Raw genomic sequence first — 22,616 nt, forward strand, 5'->3', positions numbered from 1 at the left:
ACCAAAGTTCGCAGATGACTGCAAGCTAGGAGCCATAATCAAAACTCCTAACAATGTGGACATCCTACAAATGGCCTCACTGAGACAGGTGCCTGGTGTCAAAGCCATGGCCTCAAGCTCAATGCCAAAAAGTGTATTGTCATCCCTTTTGGTAAGCACTCTGTACCCATGAACTACCACATAGGCGGTAGACTACTTAACACCGAAAGTGTGATAAGAGACCTTGGGACACAGGTGGACAGTAGTCTCTCCTTTGATAATCACATCGCCACAGTAGTCAGGAAATCCTTCTACGTTGCACACCTCATCACAAAAGTTTTCTCATCCAGGAAAAAAGGGGTCATTGTCCCCCTCTACTCATCACTCATTAGACCCATTATAGAGTACAACGCCCATTTTGGTATGTACCTCACAAGACATCCACAACAACTGGAAAGACCACAGAAATACCTCACAAAGAGGATTACCAGCCTCAAACAGATGCCCTACGCAGACCGTCTCAAAAAACTCCAGCTTTACTCTGTCGCATATCGCCTACTCAGAGGCGATCTCTGCCTAACATACAAAGCTATGTCAAACCAAGAGCTGTTGGACATGCTCCACGTAAAGAAATCCCAAGCCCTCCGAGCTACATGCTCTAGGGACCTAAACCTTGTCACCACAATAAACGCTACATGCTGGAGGGATAGAGTCCTGTCCCAGAGGCTTCCCATACTCTGGAACAAACTACCTACCTATCTATATCAAACAAAGCTCCTCATTAGCACTCTTCAAGAAAAATCTTGATGACTGGATGGGAGATGGGAAATTCACCCCGGGGATCACTTCTGTGGCTCTGCTTGACAGGGGCACAGGGAAATAATTTTCTTGGGTAGCAAAAGCCAGGGAACCATTTGGCTAGGCTTTTATAGGCCCTAGGGGCAATAGCCTAGTACCTACCTATGAACAAAAATCCTGTTATTCTAACAACTTTCTAAGTTTCTAAGAGCAATATTTAAAATCTTTTTCTATTTTGGTGCCTTTGTCCACAAATTATTCTAGGAGTTATCCAAGCTGAGAGGTAGGGTTATTAGGCTTTTTTTGCCTGTTTGGTTTAATTGGTGGTAGAGTGCTTCACTTTTCTACTTAAAATGAGATAATTACTTATCTGATAGTAGGTGCTAGAAGTGTTTTTTTTTTCCTCCTGGTTAAACCATGGTTGTTAGATGGAATCCTGAGTAAAGCAGGCTGTGTCTGTCTTTATCTTGTTCTTTTAAGCTTCAGTTTTATTTTTGCTTTTACTGTATATAAAGGGGAAGGCATAGCTGTCAGCCTTTTTTTCTCTGCAGTCAGGGACATAGCCAAAATTATTAGTGATAGAGGGCTCAGGATAACTTTTAAATACTTAAATATATAATGAAAAGAAAACTGGGAGAATGAGGACACAAGCTGTGTTTTTTATTATGTTATGTCTTTCCTCATGCCCTTTTCAGGATTGGAGGGGGTGGGGGTTACACCACGTTTGTTTTTTCTTTCAATATTTGCATTTTTCAATCATTTCCTATCGATTTAATACATACTTCTCTATCTACAGACATTGAAAATAGTAACAAAGGCCCTTGAGGTAAAAAATCTGGAATTCTAGTTAGCATAAAATTTGAATACCAAATATCACTCAACTCTTTCTTGCTTCTAGTAGTAATAGGGGATACTACACAGAAACACACGTTTATAAAAACGAGTGACAAAAATGATGGAACAATGTAATTACCTTTGCAGAGAGACACTATAAAATCTGTAGACTTGAATGAAGTGTGTCACAAAATTCTACCACAGAAGGTGCTTCAGAAAAAGGGAAATGTAAGATGTGTGCTTTCTTTCTTTAAACTATTGCCACTAGAATGTTGGTCATGTGGAGTGTTTTTTTGTGCACTAGACAGCTTCAGAAATCACATATGTTGAGGGGATTTAGAAAATTGTGTCAAGGAGTAAATCAAACCTGAAAACAGGGACATACCTTCAAAAGTAGGACCATTATATGCAGGGGTAAATCAGACTTGAAAATAGGAATGTTCCTGTAAAACGGGGATAGTTGAGAGGTTTAGTAATTTAGTGGACTAGCTTGTTGTACAACTATTTTGGCCAGTCAGAGACCTTGTGTCTAGAATGTTAAGCATCTTAAAATGAGCAGGACATTTGTGGTTAAAAGGCAAAATAGAGGTGTTTTTATTACTCGGTCCACCTTCATGCCCTGTTCAGGACTCTGATGTGACACCTTTTTTGTTTTTTTTATCTTTGCTATTTTGATTTTACTATTTCCTGGTGGTTTAGTGGACTACTTTTTAGTTTTGTGACCTTTATCTAGTTACAGGTCTCCGCCAGTGTCTATTTGAATAACACTATATTTGTGGATGTTTGTGTATTCACATTTGTTTTTCCTACTCTCATACTTGAATTTTCATTTGAACTGTGAACTTGGTCAAAGTGCAAATTTAAAATGTAAAAGATGGACAGTTTCAATATATTTGCATTTGATGCTTTTAATTAAACATTAATTTCTGTATAAATGTAAGTGTGAGGGTTACCTAAAAATAAAACAACCTAAGCAAGCAAGCTTACTCTGTTCAAATTGCTTAAAATTAGATCAGCCATGTGAAATTCTATAGGGCAAAATGGCATTTCACTATTTAATGTAAATGTTTTAGAAAGTATTCTTTGTGCTATTTTATCATTTATAAAAGCATGGAAGGAAGGTGTACATGACACAGTATCTTATTCCTCCAATGGTGTTATCAGTACCTCCCCTGATATTATCAATACCTACACAGCTTAAATGTGTGTGACTCAGTACCTAATAACCCAGAATGTCATAAGTCTTAATAACAGCACACAAAGAAAGATAAGAAATAACACCAAATTCCCATTCTCAGATGAAATCATTATGGAGGGTCAATAAAAATTAAAAGAAAAAAAAAAAAAAAAGGTTTTCCCATCAGGGGAAGCAAAAAATAAGAAAAAGTGAGAACATTTGTGACAGTAAAGTTCATGCAGGCTGCAGATAAATTTAGCGCTGCTAATTTAGATCTGCCAAGACCAGAGAGAGCAGACTTACAGTACCTGCACAACACATCTGACTTGATTGTGAGGCAGCTGATGAAATAGCAAGATAAGGTTAGTGGAAGTTTGCCTCAGTTCTCTGTTTCCTTCCCTAGCAGTATACCCTGAAGTTATTATACTAAAGAAAGCTGCGTTAAAATGAACATGCAATGAGCTCTCTGAATCTTCAGAAAAAAAATCATTCAAGTTGGCTGATTTAAAATTTAAAAAAGGCATTAGGAAGCCCAGTCTTTCTACCCATTCAAAACCAGCAAAAATCCCAGATTGGTACTGAAATACTTAATAGTTTGACTTCCCCAGAAGTCACAAAAACGTCATTTGACCACCTCAGGATGATCCCTTCTCTGTCGATATTCCTTACTTAACAAAAGCAATGACATTTTAATAGAGGACTTGGATTCATTAGGCATTGTGTGTCTTGCCCAGACACTACAAATACAGATACCAAAGGGAAAGTCCTGGTACTGTCAGATTCTGTGCTTAAGCTTGCACAACATAAATTAAGCAATATTAACAGCTTTAGAATAACAGTTTGCTGCCTGGCATGCAGTTAGTTAACACCCACTGCCCACTTGTTAAATAAAGGCCTGCAAGGGAATATCAGTTGTACTTCATTTGTTACTCACTTTGGAAGCAGTGATCTTAGTTATTGTCCATTGAATCATATGAAAATGCTGCAGTTGATATCTTGGAAATCAGAAAAAAATGTTAGTATTGGGGGAACTTATTCCATTGCCAAGATGCAGTAACTGCATGCATAGGAATGCTTTCTTGTTTAGCACATGCTTAAGGCGGTTATATAGTATATACCCTTTGGGACTTCAGTTACTGGAAAGGCTTCATTTATGATAGCCGCATGTATGCTACAGACATTTCTACATAAGTCAACTGTGGAGGTTCCTTCATTGAAGCAGAATATCAGTATACCTTAAACGTTGTTAGATTATACTTATTCACAGGAAGTCACACAACAAGAAACAGTGGACTTGCATTGTAATGCATGTAGTATTTGTACTTCAAGATAAAATTCAAATAGCAGTTATAATTGAAGCATGGAATTCTCAAAATTTTATATTCCTCGGTTTCACCAAAATTTATTATAAGGTTGAAGTAAGACTGGGAATTTTACTTTTAGTCTGTAACACAGTACTTTCAGAATCTTACAGAAACACTGCAGGAACCTACTCAGGCAAGTACGATTCTTTATTACTAACTGGTAATATTTGACTATGTTTCAAATATGAGTGTTTGTCAACCATTAGGTAACAGAAACCATCACTTTATAATGTTCAGTTTTCAACTGGATGAAATTAATATACTTTACCCAACGAAAAAGTTCAACTTCAATAAAATTAATTATGCAAATCTCCTAGGAATATTAAAGGAATATAACTGGGATGCTAAGGGTAAAGTGGAAGTTGAGGTGGGATATCTCCAACTCGAAAAAAATCCGAATTAACTCAACTGAAATAACATAATCTTTTACTAGATCTAAATTTAAAATGCAGATGTATCCTTTTTGGTGGGGAATACGTTTGCATAAAATTTATAGGAAAAAAGAAACATTGCTTTGTATATATAGGCGTAAACTCACAGAACACAATGTAGCTGAACAAAATATCAGAAAGAAAGGCAGAATTGTGACAAGGAAAACTAATTTTTGAGATCAAATTGGTGGCCAGTACAGTAGATAAGAACACATTTTAATATGTCAATTATTGTACCCAAGACAGGGACTCAGTTTCAGCAATTTCTCTCAGTAATGACATTACAGATGCTGAAGAGACATCCAGTGCTTTGAAACTTATTTCTCAGTATCGGTGAATACACATACTGTTCCTAACCTTCATCAGTAGCTATTGATTCAGCAATCCACCCTACAGTTTTTGAGAAGTTACTCATGAAATCATTTAAAATAATAGGTTCTAACAAATCTTTGTGTCTTGACAATATTCCAGCAGTACCTGTAACAAGAATTTACATGGAACTGTGCCCCAACTTACAAAAAATATTTAAGACACATCTGATGCATTCTGTTGGCTCCAACTGATGGAAGAAATGTATAATTACACTAATTTACAAAAAGGGTAACAATTCAGAAATGTCTATTCTCCAGTCAGTCATATCTTTGATCTCTAAATGCTGTGAGAGATGCTTACTGAATCTTTTGTTATATCCAAAAAAAAAAACAATCTAGAGTACACAATTTACTTTGACACTGTTTTACTGTAGCGAAGTCCACAATTACCAACTTGGTGGAATTTTCTGATGAACTTACCCAAGCAATTGACTAGGACCAATGTGCAGGTGTCATATATATGGATCTAGCCAAAGCATTAGTCCTTCTCCAATGTTAGGAGCCTGCTAAGTTTAATGATAGCAGTTTTCCAAATGCCAATAAACGGAGGAAAATTTACTGAAACTTTCACTGACAGTGGAGATCACTCTTTCTCCACTGTTGTGTGACCTTTGAGTAGTAATCTTCTGTTTTGTGGGGTGTCCCCTACATGGGAAGTACTGCTCTTCAAAAAATAAATTTCTTTTATGATTGCTGAAAATTGTTTCTGAGGGGTGTTTTTTTTTTGACCTACCAGCATCCAGTAGGTTTGATATCAATGGATTGGTATGCTTTTATGCTGTCAACCCAAATTTGTTCTGTCTGAGGAAGTTTGTTGGTATAACTTTACACTATCTCACAAGTACACCGAGTACATACTGTGTTTTGAGTACATGACAGTTTATAATTCATATCATACATATTCTGAAGAGAAATTGGGAGCAAGGGAGCAGCAGGTGTTTGGCCTTTGAAAATGTACTTCTTAATTTCAATGAGTCATTCAAAAGTAGTTGTGTCCAGAAAATTTATTTCACTTGTAGCCTTTCACAATGCCATGCTTCAAGTTTTCCTAGGTGTCCCAGACTTCATCCATAGATATGAAGTCAAGAGCAATGAGATACTTCACGTTCAGTGCAAACCTTGTGTTGCAGTGATATTGTTGGGTAACCTGTGAGTTTGTATTTGATGCCAGTTGATATGGGCTAAGTGAAAGAGGCAGACTTAGACTATGTGTTTTGAACACATGTTTTGAGATGAGGGCAGCATGGTCAAAATTAGATATTATATGTGATGATCTGCTGCTTTTGTTTGAAATGCTGAAAGACTGAACCACAAATGATTGATACCAGCAAACTGAGCAATTAGAACATCAAAAAGTAAAACAACAACAAAAAAAAAACACTCAAAGGGAAAAGTATTTTTCTGTGTTTTGTTAATCCTACCACTAACTTCAAGCATAACTTGTCTGAATAGTAGAAGTGTTGAGGAAAATTTGCTCGAGAGTTGAATCTTGGCATCCATTTCAAGAACACATAATACTTTAGAATCAATTACCTGATTATAATTTTTTGTAGTGCATGGAGCTTTATCTTGCCATGTGTACCACTAGTTAAAGTAAAAAAGAAAAAAATAAACACAAATTGTTTGGCCAGCTTTCAAAGCCATAACGCACTTGGCAAGTGCTATCAGAAGGGCAGTGCTACACAGTCCCTTTTGCTTTACAATCACCTTCCTTGCTTCTCAGCAGTCCACATTTTTACATAACGTCAGGATTTTTACCTTGTATGTTTTGTCTGCTGTTCATAAAGTCCATGTTTTTCACATATTACTTGGGATTGAATTCATAAATAATGACATACGTTTAAGTTTCAGACTTCATATCCTTCATAAAATGAAGGTGAACACATATTGTGTTCTGGCAACTCTTTAAGTGCGTAACGGGAAATCCTTATTGTAATGCTTGGCAGGCAGAAATGAATCTTTATTCTGCCACTGTCATTTGCTGGTCACTACCGCCAAATTTCGCTGCCTAAGGTGGGACCTGACCTAAACAACTTAAGCAGGTGGTGTTTATCATTTTAGATGGGGTCTCATAACACTATAGAGTTTACCTGATTTGTCTTTTTCTGAATATTGGAGCGTAATCACCACGCTCCATGCAGGGCATGACATTTCCTAGCAAAATGTCATAGTCTTTCTGTTTGATAGCATTGGGATGAGGTGATAGTGATAAACTCTGATTGCACATAGTACCTTTCACATCAAATGTGTAAATCAGGGGTCCTGTTCTTCAGGTAGTGTATCCTGATTTCTGTCTGCCTTCAGCTTGTCATAAAATACACTGTTCCACAGAAAAAAGCACGTTTCCACCTTCTCAGTTATATGCTGCAAATGCTTCTTCTCTGTTGCCCTTTATTTCAGTAGGACCAGTGCTGTGGGTTCTTAGCAGAATAAAGATGCACAAAACATTGGGTCTACAGTACATGTAAAGAAAATGTTTAATCACTTTTCTGCTTGCACTGAGGTAATTGCTTACCTAATAGTAGGTTCTGGTTCTAACAGTATTGTTTGGCTTTCTGTCTTTGTGCTAGAGTTCTGTACTCTTATGCTTTTTTCCAATGAGGTAATTGTTTAACTGGTACTAGATCCTAGCAATGTTATTTGGCTTTCAGCCATTTTGTTTTAATGACATTTCTGCATGCATTGAGGTATCTGCTTATCTGGTAGTAGGTCCTAGCAGTGTTTTGCTTTCTGTCTACTTGTTTTAGTCTGTGGTAGAAGTCATCACTTTTCTGCTTCTGCTTGCACTGAGGTAATTGTGCATCTGGTAGTAGGTGCTTAGCAGTGTTATTAGCACACCTCTCAACTGACCATAATTTCATAGAATGTCCAAATTTTTGCCTCGTATTTTTGGTCTGTTCCTCATAAAACTTGTGATTTTCTGGCAAATCCCAGATGATTGAAGTCACTAAGTAGTGACATGAATTTCAGTTTCACACATCATATCCTTCAGAAAGTTATTCTAACAATAATCATGTTATTATAACAACTTTTTAAGGTTATAGGAGCGATATTTAAAATATTTTCCTATTTTGGTGCCTTTGTCCCCAAATTATGTTAGGAGTTGTGCAAGCTGAGAGGTAGGGGATTAGGCTTTTTCTGCCTTTCTGTTTTAATTTGTGGAAGAGTGCTTTACTTTTCTACTTAAAATGAAGAAATTATTTATTTGGTGGTAGATGCCAGAAAATTTTTTTTTTCTCTTGGTTAAACGAAGGTTGTTAGAAAGAATTCTGAGTAAATCAGACTGTCTCTGTCTTTAACTTGTTCTTTTAATCTGCATTTTTATTTTTGCTTTTACTGTGTATAAAGGGGAAGGCATAGCTGTCAGCCCCTTTTTCTCTGCAATCAAGAACATAGGCAAAATTATTAGGGATAGGGGGCTCTACGTCAGGATAATTTTAAAATACAGACAGTATAGAATGAAAAGAATTTTTTCCACAGTGGTGCAGTGGTAGTGTTGTTGCCTCACAGCAAGTTCTCCCATTCGATTCTCGGCTGGAGTGCAGGGAGTGCCTTCTGTGTGGAGTCTGCATGTCCTCCCCGCGGTTGGGTGGGCGTTCGAAAGACATGCGTAAAAGGGTGTGCCTTCGTTTAAGGTTGAACGTCGAGCTGGCACCTCGGCGTTCGTGAAAATCTACTGCCAATCATTAGCGGACCGGAGTTCCGCTGTGGCAACCCCTAACCGGGAAAAGCCGAAAGACAACAACAACATAGAATGAAAAGAAAACTTGGAGAATGAGGACACAAGTGGTGTTTTATGTTATGTAATTCCTCATGCCCTTTTCAGGTAGAGGTGGTTACACCATGTTTGTTTTTCTTTCAATATTTGCATTTTTCAAGTATTTCTTATTGATTTAGTGCATAGCTCTCAACGTTTAGAAATTGAAAATAGTAACAAAGGCCTTTGAAAAGTAGGGACTTGGGGCACAAATCTAGAAATCTAATTAGTGTAAAATTTGAATGCCAGATATCACTTAACTCTTTCCTGCTTCTAGTAGTAATATAGGATACGACGCCGAAACACATTTATAAAAACAAGAGTGGCAAAAATGATAAAACAATGTCATACCTTTGCAGAGAGACAGTATAAAATCTGTAGACTTAAATGAACTGTATCGCAAAATCCGACTACAGATGCTTCAGAAAAAGGGAAATATAAGATGTGTGCCTTCTTTCATTAAATTATTGCCACTAGAATGCTGGTGATGTGGAGTGATTTTCTTTGTACTAGACAGCTTCAAAAATAACATCTGTTGAGGGGATTCAGAAAATTGTGTCAAGGGGGTAGGTAAATCAAACCTGAAAATAGGGTCATACCTCCAAATGTAGAACCATTATCTACAGGGGTAAGTCAGGCTTGAAAATAGGTATGCTCCAGTAAAACAGGCATAGTTGCGAGGTCTAGTAATTTAGTGGACTAGCTTGTACAACTATTTTGGCTAGTCAGAGACTGTGTGTCTAGTATGTTAAGCATCCTAAAATGAGGAGGACACTTGTTATTAAAAGGCAAGATAGAGGTGTTTTTATTCCTCTCGGTCCACCTTCATGCCGTGTTCAGGACTCTGATGTGACACCTTTTTTGTTTTTCTTTTATCTTTGCTATTTTGATTTTAGTATTTCCTGGTGGTTTAGTGGACTACTTTTTAGTTTTGTGACCTTTATCTAGTTATAGGTCTCCTCCATTGTCTATTTGAATAACACCATCTTTGTGGATGCTTGTGTATTCGCATTTGTTTTGTTTTTCCTACTCTACTTGAATTTTCATTTGAACTGTGAACTTGGTCAAAGTGCATATTTAAAATGTAAAAGATGGACAGTTTCAGTACATGTGCAGTTGATTTAATTAAGCATAAGTTTCTGTATAAATGTTGTGATTGTGAGGATTACCTAAAAATAAAACCTAAGCAAGAAGCTTACTCCGGTGAAATTGCTTAAAATTATATCAGCCATGTGAAATTGTATAGGGCAAAATGGTATTTCATTATTTACTGTTAATGATTTAAATTCCGCGGTGGTACGGCGGTAGTGTTGTTACCTCATAGCAAGAGGTTCTCCCATTTGATTCTCTGCTTGGGAGTGACTTCTGTGTGGAGTCTGCATGTCCTCCCCGCGGTTGGGTAGCGTTCGAAAGACAAGCGTGCGTAAATGGGCATGTCTTTGTTGAAGGTTGGGTGTCAAGCTGGCACCTCGGCGTTTCGTAAAAATCTACTGCCAGTCATTAACGGACTGGAGTTCCGCTGTGGCGACCCCTTACCGGGAAAAAGCCGAAAGACAAACAACAACTGTTAATGATTTAAAAAGTATTCTATGTCCTACTTTATCATTTATAAAAGTATTGAAGGAAGGTGTACATGACACAATATCTGATTATTCCTCCAGTGACATTATCAATACCTCCTCCTCTGATATCAATACCTACACAGCATAAATGTGAATGACTCGGTACCTAACAGCATAGAATGTCTTAACACAGCAGACAAAGAAAGACAAGAACTAACACCAAATGCTCATTCTCAGATTAAATCAACTTAGGAGAGTCAATAAAAATTAAAAGAAAAAAGAAATGGACTTCCAATCAGGAAGAAATAAAATAGGTGGTAAGAAAACTTGTGACAGTAAAGTTCATGCAGACTGCAGATGAATTTAGCGCTGCTAATTTGGATCTGCCAAGACCAGAGACAGCTGATTTACAGTATCTGCACGACACATCTGACTGATTGTGAGGCAGCTGATGAAATAGCAAGATAAAGGTAGTGGAAGTTTGCCTCAGTTCTCCCCGTTTCCTTCTCTAGCAGTATACCCTAAAGTTATTCTAGTAAAGAAAGCTGCGTTAAAATGAACATGCAGCGAGCTCACCGAATCCCCAGGAAAAACAAAATCAGGTTGGCAGATAGAAAATAAAAAAAAAGGCATTAGGAGGTCCAGTCTTTCTATCCATTCAAAACCAAGAATAATCCCACAATGATACTGAATTACTGAATATTATCAGTAATAATACGAGCGAAAACCACCACGATGCTAAATAAACTTGACTTTTAAAATATACATTTATTAAAACTGCAAACAAAAGACGAGTAAAATAGATAAGCACTTTCACGTACTACCAGGTACGCATCATCAGATCTCAAAATACATCCATTCTAAACTTCCTTTTATACAAATATCAAAGTGATACAATAGTTTCAAATTAAACAATCAGTCAATTAATCTAACAGCTACTTAGAACCCCTGTTGCTTAGTTGCATTCAGTAATTGAACCTGAACTCTAGCCACAGTTGCAATCTACAGGTATGCATTGTATTCGCAATAGCTTAGGTACACTGAATAATACGTGGGCATTTCTAACACCACTGCAGATCTATAAACGTAAACTAAATATTATATGAAAATACATTTATAAAATAGAATGAAATGAAATAAAATATTATGGACATTAATAATCATCTCTTCCTGACAAGAAATGTATAGACCTAAAATAACACCATTAGACAAAATATATAAAGCCAAGCTCATGTATAATGTATATACATTAATACAAATATGTGAACCTGCATAACATACAATATTACACTACAAAACCCTATCTTAAAAAATAATAATAAGACGCGAGTTAAGACATCCTAATGAATTCTAGATGTAATCCAAAATTCACTAGCAACAAAAAATGACAACATATTAACCCTAAATGAGAAATATGATATCATTTATTGCTACGTGCCTCCAGTATAGGCTTGATAGTTATTGATTGATTAAGACCAGGCTCTTGGTGAGCTCGTAGCTTAAATATCCATTGGAGTTCCAATGTCTCCAAATGGTTCTTGTTTTTACCCCCTCTCTTACTAGGGGTTACTAACTGTAACACCCTAAATCTAAACTCATGTCCCTCATTAGACATTATATGTCTAGCTAAGGCATTCTGTTGGTTAAGCTTTCTAATTTCATATACATGGTTGTATACCCTATCTTTAAGCCTTCTTGTCGTCATGCCAGCATAAAATGCTTGGCATTCGACGCAAGTGGCTAAATAAATAAGGTTAGTACTCTCACATGAAGCAAAGAATCTAGGTTTAAAAACATAATTCATGTCAGGGTGTGTAAATGCCTGTGTATCAACAATCATCTTACACATATTGCAATTACCACAGGAATCTGTGCCTACCTTCTCATTATGTTCAAGATGCTGTTTATTATCCTGTTGTCCATGATCAATACATAATAGCCTTTTCAAGTTTTTGCTATTTTTAGAAGTAAATTTAGGTGTTTCCCCTACTATTTTAACTATAGAAGAATCTATTGTTAACATATGCCAATTTTTTCGTATCATTTTTATAATTTCTTTATTATCATTAGTGAACCTGGTGGTAAACATAACTCTCATTTCTTGCGTATTATGATTACCATTGCTATATATAAAATCTCTCTGTCTAACGTACCCTTTATTATCTATGCATCTATGTTCTTTAAGAACCAAAGTTCTTATATCTTTCACTATGTCTCTACTATAACCTCTTTCTACAAAGAGGTGCTCCATAGCATCAGCTTGTTCATTTAATACATGAGTCCCTTTACACAATCTAGATAATCTAATGAACTGGCTTTTAACTATATTGGGGAAGACAAAATCTCGGATGCATGCTGTCAAAGCGAAGTAAAGTATTCTTCCAGCATGGTTTCCTATAAAGAGAAGTAGAAATGTATCCTTGTATGTCTAAGTTAATAGTAATGTCTAAAAAATCAATAGTGGAGCTGGAATATTCCATGGTAAATCTTAAGAAACTAGTAGTTGATTCTAGATAAACTATAAACTCCCTAACTTCTTCTATAGTCCCCTTCCAAAATATCAGTATATCGTCCACAAATCTCCTGTATAGCAAAATCTTCTCATAATACATACCGTTGAAAAGGTGATTCTTCTCCCAGTGATATACTACAAGATTAGCATATGTATTAGCATATGGGGTGCCCATAGTGACTGCCCATTTTTGTAAATATAGCTCATCATTGAACATAAATACATTATTAGAGAGAACGGTGTCTAACAGTGTACATATGAGTATTTGTTGATCATTGCTTATGTTGTCGCTATGATTTAGCAACTCCCTGATCGCTATAATACCATAATCATTAGGGATCGAAGTAAAAAGATTCTTCACATCGAGGGTAACCAACATACAGATGTCTACATTCCCATTAATAGAAAACTGTTCCAAAATGTCAATTAACTGATAAGTATCTTTTAATATAGTAGAAATACCCCTAACTAAGGGGTTAAAAGCCTTCTCTAGATATGCAGATTTTGTTTCAGTGGCCCACCCTTCACCCGCAACTATAGGCCGCATAGGTAATGGATAAACCTCCTTGTGGACTTTAGGGAGTCCTTTAATATAAGGTGTATTGAGGGATGTTCTACTAGGAAATACTCATATAACTCATAGTTAATTTGTCTACACATGAGTAGATCATATATTATTTCATGAATATTCCTAATGATCTCATTTAGTGTATTTCTATTTATCTCACTGTATGTGATAGCTTCTTCTAACATTAAACACATTATTTCATTGTATTCTGTAGTATCAAGTAAAACAATCCCCCCCCCCCTTATCAGCTGGTTTGATAGTCAGCTCAGTATTGCTGCATAACCTCTTCAACGAACACCATTCATCATTAGATACATTAAAATACAAACATTTCCATTTATCTTTCAAAAAATATGTATAAAAGTCTTGCTCACACAAATTAATGAAACATTGAATTTGTGCAGGTAACACGGGAGTGAAAGTACTTTTGCGCTTAAAGCAACAATTTAAAGGTTTCTCTTTCATGTCCCGTTTATTGGAGGAAAAACAATTTTAAAGATACTAAACGTCCAAATATTCTCAAATCTGCTAGCAGTTCACCCAGGCGACTATCCTGGGAGGGAATAAATGTGAGCCCTTTATTTAATAGTGAATAGTCAGAGAATGTGAGTTCAAACCTGGAATAGTTGAACACTGATCCCTTCATTCCTTCATATGATGTCTCTGCCCCTGATTTCCACCCGAAAACTTTCTCTTTCTGCGGCCTCGACTGTTGGAACGGTTCCTCGATGCTGTCTGCTTTTGCACAGGAAGTGGTAAAAACCGCTGTATACTACCAACTGGAAACTTAGACCTGGATCCCAGCATATTCTCTGTCAGTCTATCTTTAAACCCCTGCTGGTTTGGTGGGGGAGTGTCTACATTCACTAAAGCCTCTGACACTTTGTTACTGCTAGGTGGTGTGGTAAAAACTTCACCAACATTCGTTTCATGGATGGTTGAAGGAATATCATTATTGAGTGAGGCGACACCATTAGCCATAAAAGATTCCCAACTAGGCAAAGTGGAAGACCTGGATACTACATCAATATTTGATTGCTGAGGCATGCTGGTCCTTGGCCAAACAAAAACCTGACCCAGAGTGAAATCCCTATAATCACTCTGGAGTTTGCGATATTTAATATGTTGTAACTTGTCACTATACGTAGTAACTTGCAAATATAAATTATCCAGTCTCTTTACATAGTTTTCCCCTTTAAAACGGTTGCACAGATCTCTGTTCAAAGTCTCTACCTTTGCTAATAGGTCTGCTTCCAAAGGAGAAAAATAATCAATAAGCAGCTTCATGTAATTGTTACCAAGTTCTATGTTTAACTCTTGCCACCTCTTTAACAGTTCTGGATGGCTATCACCATATGAAGGCATGCAAAGAACTCGCAAGCCACGAGGAATAACATGGAAATGCAAACACGCTTCCATGTGTCGTCTCTGCCATATATATCTCTGTAGTTTATATAAGTCATTCTCCAGCTCTCTACTTAGCGTGTTAAATTCATTAAGGTTTTCCATGTCACCTGATTTAGAAGCTGCTGCCGGTTGTTGCAACTCCAATGAAAGCAAGGGGTTATTCCATTGATTGATAATTGTATTCCATCTCTGGTTTATTTCTCTTCCTTCAGGGTAATAGTCCAACTCTATAGGTGTAGTATCCATCGTGTGACAACAGTGATACCAAAACAAAGAAAAATATGTTGAGAAAAATAGGTGCCGCTGAATATCCAAAGGTCCAGAGTGGACCTTTGGATATTCAGCGGCACCTATTTTTCTCAACATATTTTTCTTCGAATTACTGAATAGTTTGATTTCCCCAGAAGTCACAAAAACTTCATATCACCAACACAGGATGATCCCTTCTCTACCAACATTCCTCACTTAACAAAAGAAATGACATTTTAGTAGATAACTTGGATTCATTAGGTGTTAAGTGTGCGTCTTGCCCAGACATTACAAATACAGATACCAAAGGGAGAGTCCTGGTACTGTCAGATTCTGTAATTAAGCTTGCAAGACATAAATTAAGCAATATTATACCATGACCCCCCCCCAAAACGTGCACGCTGATTGGCCAGCGTGCCCGTTGTAAATCGAGTTATACTAATGGAAAAAGGTCCGGTCGCCCGGACTTTTTTCCATTAGTATAACTCGGTTTTTTAAAACACTGTCTCGCTATGTTAAATGGGTTTAACATAGCGAGACAGCTTTAAAATAAGCAACGGAGATCTCCGTTGCTTATTTTAAAGCTGTCTCGCTATGTTAAACCCATTTAACATAGCGAGACAGTATTTAAAAACGGAGAAAGCAAGATCTCCGTTGCTTTTTTATCTCGCTATGTTAAATGAGTTTAACATAGCGAGACAGTTTTAAAATGAGCAACGGAGATGTCAGTTGCTTATTTTAAAACTGTCTCGCTATGTTAAACTCATTTAACATAGCGAGACACTAAAAGCAACGGAGATCTTGCTTTCTCCGTTGCTTTGCTACAACTCTGATGTACTGCGCAGGCGCGCAGTACATCAGAACTGCCGCGGATGCCAGACATCTGCGGAAGGGCAGTAAACAGGCATTATACTATGCCATTATTTAAGAAAAGTAACAGTTTCTTTTCTTAAATAATGTCATGGTATAATAGCAATAACCCACTTCTGGGTGTGGGTAATGCTAAATTTACCCACGGTTGGCTTTGTTTGGACCAAACCACGCCAACCGTGGGTAAATTTAGCATTACCCACACCCAGGCGTGGGTTATTGCTATATTAACAGCTTCTTTGCTGCCTGGCATGCAGTTAGTTGACACCCACTCCCCACTTGTTAAATAAAGGCCTGCAAGGGAATACCAGTTATACTTCATTTATTATTCACTTTGGAAGCAGTGATCTTAATTATTGTCCATTGAATCATATGAAAATGATACAATTGATATCTTGGAAATCAGAAAAAAATGTTAGTATTGGGAGAAATTATTCCATTGCAAAGATGCAGTAACTGCATGCATAGGAATGCTTTCCTGTTTAGCACATGCATAAGGCAGTTATGCAGTATATACCCTTTGGGACTTGTCAGTTACTGGAAAGGCTTAATTTATGATAGCCGCATGTATGCTACAGACAGTTCCACTTAAATCAGCTGTGGCGGTTCCCTCATTGAAGCAAAATTTCAGTATTCCTTAAACATTGTTAGATTATACTGATTCACAGGAAGTAACGCAACAAGAAGCCAGGGACTTAATAACACTATAACAGTTTATTATTGTAATGCATGTAGTATTTGTAATAAAGGTCCAACACTGGCATATATACTACTACAAGATAAAATTCAAATAGCCGTTCTAACTGAAGCATGGAATTCTCAAAATTTTGTATTCCTCATTTTCTCTAGAATTTAATGTCTAAGGTTGAAGTAAGACTGGGGATGCTGGAACCTACTCAGGCAAGTACGATTCTTACTTATTACTAACTAGTAATATTTGACCATGTTTCAAATATGAGTGTTGATCAGCCATTAGGTAACATAAACCATTGCTTTATAATCAGTTTTCAACTGGATGAAATTAATGTACCTTATCCAAAGAAAAAGTCCAACTTCAATAAAATGAATTATGCAAATCTGCTAGGAGTTTTAAATGAACATAACTGGGTGGTTAAAGTTGAAATGGAAGTTGATATAGGATATCCCCAACTTGACAAAAACCTGATTAACTCAACTGAAATAACATCATCTTTTACCAGATCTAAATTTAAAATGCAAGTGTATACTTTTTGGTGGGGAACACATTTGCATAAAAGTTATAGGAAAAAAGAAACTATTAGTTTAAAAAATATATAAAGGACTAAACTCCTGGAACATAATGCAGCTGAACAAAATGCCAAAAAAAGGCACTATCATGACAAAGAAAACTAATTTTTGAGACCAAATTGGTGGCCAATATAGTAGATGAGAAAACATTTTATTAATATGTCAATTATTGTACCCAAGAAAGGGACTCTGCTTCAGCAATTTCTCTCAGTAATGACGTTACAGATGCTGAAGAGACGTCCAATGCTTTTGATACTTATTTCTCAGTATTGATGAATACAGCTACATATACTGTTCCTACACCTTCATCAGTAGCTACTGATTCAGCAATCCACCCTACAGTTTCTGAGGAGTTGCTCATCAAATCACTTGAATAGGTTCTACCAAATATATACGTCTTGTCAATATTCCAGTAGTACCTCTAACAAGAATTCACATGGAACTATGCACCAACTTTCAAAAAATATTTAACACACATCAGCTACATTCTATTTCCCCTGACTGATGGAAGAAATATATTTTTACACTGATTTACAAAAAGTGTAACAATTCGGAAACATCTAATTTTCCTCCAGGTTATATCCTAAATAAAAAAACATCTGGAGTGCACAATTTACTTTGACATGGTTTTACTGTAGCAAATTCCACATTTACCAACTTGGAATTTTATGATGACCTTACTCAAGCAATTGACTAGGACTAATGTGCAGGGGTCTTGTATATGGATCTAGCCAAAACATTTGATCATCTTTTACATTCCTCAGTTGCTTCAAGCACTACCAAAGTAGAAATATAATCACGAGTTGATTAACATCAAGTGTTCGGGTAGCAGACCCGAGGTGTTTCTATGCAAAGCAGTCTGTCTGTATATTTCCCATTACTGTTACGTGCACTTCAGGGCTTCTTCATGGGGCCTTTTATGTTCAACCTTGTATTTTCTTCTAGCCCAGATGATAGATGCACCAACTTTCAAAAATATTTAACACACATCTGATGCATTCTATTTTTTCTTGACTGATGGAAGAAATCTATAATTACACTGATTTACAAAAAGTGTAACAATTTGGAAATGTCTAATTATCCTGCAGGTTATATCCTAAATAAAAAAAAAACAATCTGGAGTGCATAATTTACTTTGACATGGTTTTACTGTAGCAAATTCCATATTTACCATCATGGTGGAATTTTATGATGACCTTATCCAAGCAATTGACTAGGACTAATGTGCAGGGGTCGTATATATGGATCTATCCAAAACATTTGATCATCTTTTACATTCCTCAGTTGCTTCAAGCACTACAGAAGTAGAAATATAATCACAACTTGATTAACATCAGTGTTCGGGTAGGAGACCCGAGGTGTTTCTATGCAAAGCAGTTTCTCTGTATATTTCCCATTGCTGTTACGTGCACTCCAGGGCTCCTTGATGAGGCCTTTTATGTTCAACCTTGTATTTTCTTCTAGCCCAGATAATAGATGTTTTTGGCATGCTAAGTATGCAGAAGACTATAAAAGAGGGTATATTGATACTTCAGAAGAAGATATATTAAACTTTAATATTTATTCCCAGATTTGGCAAAAGTAGTTGGCCTTCAGTTTAGCCACACTAAATATCAGTTAATGTACTTTGGCAAAAATCAAATAAAAAATATTAATTTTAGATCATCAAATTCTTGAAGTGGTATCATCTTTGAATGATCTGAGTATTTACATTTCCTCTGACTTTTCATTTAACCGACATCAAAACATCATTAGAAACCATGTCCTAACTCAGAACTAGAGCTGAAATTTATAAGTTTGAGGGATCAATCAAGTCTTATTATTTATATACTATTAATATACAGCCAGTCCTGGAATATAACACTTAGCTTTGTATTTTCACTAGGAAACAATTGAGCAGAGTTATGTCTGTTTAGAGATGGTTTACTAAAAGAATTCCACTTCTTCAGGATTTGTGCTTTATAGAAAAGTTACAAAAATAAATTCTTTACATAAGAGACTGTTTCAGGACGAAGCAATTACAACATACAAACTATATAAAATGAGGTGTTACAATCTGTATGTAATCTTTATCATCTAACCAAGAAACCTACCAAAATAACTGATTTTTATGTTAATCCCAATAACACATGCCTAAGAATAATTTTATCACTGAAATAATCAATGAGATCTGTACCGAAATACCCAGACACAGTTATTGAAGAACATCAGCTCTTTTAAGGAAAACATGGACGTGTGGATGGGAGACCGTGTTTTTAATGTCTCTGCTAAGGAGTGCAGAAATATGTGAAACCATTAGAGGCCACAGCAAAAAAAAAAAAAAAAAAAAAAAAAAAAAAATGGTGGAAGGTATTTTAACTGAAATGCAGTCGTAGTAGTGTGCAAGTGCTGTGAATTTGTAGGCTAATGAGAGTTGAGTCTGTATATGTCAGTAATATGAATCGAGAGTGAATTGTGAGGTGCGTGATCTTTCAGGGTACTAGGCTATTGGCAGTTTTCTATTGAAGATCATTGGCCAAGTATTTGACTTTGACTTCAGAACGTTTCATATCCTATATTCTTTATGGATGGCTTTCCTCCATTTAGGAAACAGTGTAGTGTCTTGGATTAGTCCATCTCCAGTGTTGTTGGGAGCCTGCTAAGTTTAATGATAGCAGTTTTCCAAATGCCAATAAATGGAGGAAAGTTTACTGAAACAACTTTCACTGACAGTGGAGATCACTCTTTTTCAGTTTTGTGGGGTGTCCCCTGCATGGGAAGTACTGCTCTTAAAAAAAAAAAAATAAATTTCTTTTATGATCGCTGAAAATTGTTTCTGTGAAGGGTTTTTTTTTTGACCTACCAGCAGCCAGTAGATTTGCTATCAATGGATTGGTATTTTCCTATGCTGTCAACCCAATTTTGTTCTGTCCGAGGAAGTTTGTGGGTATAGTTTTACACTATCTCACAAGTATACTGAGTACATACTGTGTTTTGAGTAAGTGACCGTTCATCATTCATGTCACACACATTCTGAAAAGAAATTGGTAACAAGGGCGCAGCAGGTGTTTGGCCTTTGAAAATTTACTGTTTAATTTCAGAGAGTCCCTCAATAGAGCTGTGTCCAGAAAAATGTATTTCACTTGTGGCCATTCACAATGCCATGCTTCAGGTTTTCCTAGGTGTCCCAGACTTCATCCATAGATATGAAGTCAAGCGCAATGAGTTACTTCATGTTCAGTGCAAACCTTGTGTTGCAGTGATATTGTTGGGTAACCTGTGAGTTTGTATTTGATGCCAGTTGATATGGGCTAAGTGAAACAGGCAGGCTTAGACTATGTGCTTTGAACACTTTTGTTTTGAGATGATGGCAGCATGCTCAACATCAAACCATATATGTGAGGATCTGCTGCTTTTGTTTGAAATGCTGAAAGATTGAACCACAAATGATTGATCCCAAACTGAACAATTAGAACCTCAAAAAGTAAAACACCAAAAAAAAAAAAAAAAAAAAAAAAACTTAAAGGGGAAAAAACTATTTTTCTGTATTGTTTTGTTAATCCTACCATTAACTTCCAGCATAACTTGTCTAACTTGTGATAGTGTTGTGGAAAATTCACTCGAGAGTTGAATCTTGGCATGCATGTCATGAACACATAATAATACCTTATAATCAATTTACCTGATCATAATTATTTGCAGTGAATGGAGCTTTATCTGCTTTGTGTACCACTAGTTAAAGTAAAAAAGAAAAAAATAAACAGAAATTGTTTGGCTAGCTTTCAAAGCCATAAAGCACTTAGCAAGTGCTATTTAGTCAGTGTTACACAATCCCTTGCTTTACACTCATCTTCCTTGCTTCTCAGCAGTCCACATTTTTACATAACGTCAGGATTTTTACTTTGTATGTTTTGTCTGCTCTTCATAAAGTCCATGTTTTTCACATATTACTTTGGACTGAATTCATAAATAATGACATACATTTACGTTTCAGACTTCATATCCTTCATAAAATGAAAGTGAACACACATTCTGTTGTGGCAACTCTGTAAGTACATAACAGGAAGTCCTTATTGGAACGCATGGCAGGCAGAAATGAATCTTTATTCTGCCATTGTCATTTGCTGGTCACTACTGGCAAATTTCACTGCCTAAGGGAAGACCTGACCTAAACAACTTAAGTAGGTGGTGTTTATCATTTTAGATGGGGTCTCATAACACTCTGGACCTTACGTGATTTGTCTTTTTCTGAATATTGGAGTGTAATCACCCACGCTCCATGCACAGCATGACATTTCCTGGCAAAATGGCATAGTCTTTCTGTTTGATAGCATTGGGATGAGGTGATAGTGATGAAAACTCTGATTGCGCATAGTACTTTTCACAGCAAATGTATAAATCAGGAGTCCTGCTATTCCTGTAGATTATCCGGATTTCTGTCTCACTTCAGTTTGTCATAAAATACACTTTCCCACAGAAAAAAAAAAAAACATATTTCCACCTTCTCAGTTATATGCTGCAAATACTTCTGTATTGTCCTTTGTTATTTCAGTAGGACCAGTGCTATGGGTACATGGCAGAATAAAGATGCACAAAACATAGTGTCTACAGTACTTATAAAGAAAATGTTTAATCACTTTTCTGCTTGCACTGTGGTAATTGCTTATCTGGGCGTAGGTGCTATCAGTGTTATTTCACTTTCTGTCTCTTTGTTTTACTTTGTGCTAGAGTCCTGTACTTTTATGCTTCTGTTTTCAATGAGTTAATCATTTAACTGTTACTAGATCCTAGCAATGTTATTTGGCTTTCTGCTGTTTTGTTTTAATGACCTTTCTGCTTGCATTGAGGTACCTGCTTATCTGGTAGTAGGTGCTAGCAGTGTTTGGCTTTGTCTTCTTGTTTTACTTAGTGGTAGAATTCATCACTTTTCTGCTTCTGCTTGCACTGAGGTAATTGTGTATCTGGTAGTAGGTGCTTAGCAGTGTTGGTTGCTTTTTGCCTTTTACACTTTGTGAAGTACTATGCTTTTTCTGCTAGCACTGAGGTAATTGCTTATCTGGTAGTAGGTGCTAGCAGGGTTGTTTTCTGTCTTTGTGCTTCAGTCATGTACTCTTATGCTTTTTTTTTTCCAAGGAGGTAGTTGTTTTACTGGTACTAGATCCTAGCAATAATGTTTGGCTTTCAGCCATTTTGTTTTAATGATCTTTCTGCTTGTATAGAGGTATCTGCGTATCTGGTAGTAGGTGCTAGCAGTGTTTGGCTTTGTCTTCTTGTTTTACTTTGTGGTAGAATCATCACTTTTCTGCTTCTGCTTGCACTGAGGTATTTTCTTATGTGGTAGTAGGTGCTAGCAGTGTTTGGCTTTCTGTCTTCTTGTTTTACTTAGTGGTAGAAATCACTTTTCTGCTTCTGCTTGCACTGAGCTAATTGTGCATATGGTAGTAGGTGCTTAGCAGTGTTTGCTTTTTGCCTTTTCACTTTGTGGTAAAGTA

The 22,616-nt window shown here is 36.5% G+C and overlaps 1 protein-coding gene across 1 annotated transcript in view; it reads left to right on the plus strand.

Moving 5' to 3' along the window:
- The window catches only part of LOC122800215 (UDP-GlcNAc:betaGal beta-1,3-N-acetylglucosaminyltransferase-like protein 1), a gene marked incomplete in the record, with an annotated part of 1,890,971 nt that extends 1,874,165 nt beyond the window's left edge, over positions 1-16,806 (plus strand). The window contains 1 exon segment of the mRNA XM_044069711.1: positions 16,729-16,806. Coding sequence (XP_043925646.1) covers positions 16,729-16,806 — 78 coding nt within the window.
- Between the last annotated feature and the right edge of the window lie 5,810 nt (positions 16,807-22,616).

Source organism: Protopterus annectens, chromosome 4.part0 (assembly GCF_019279795.1).
Source record: "Protopterus annectens isolate FY-2018-M chromosome 4.part0, PAN1.0, whole genome shotgun sequence".
Lineage (NCBI taxonomy): Eukaryota > Metazoa > Chordata > Ceratodontiformes > Protopteridae > Protopterus > Protopterus annectens.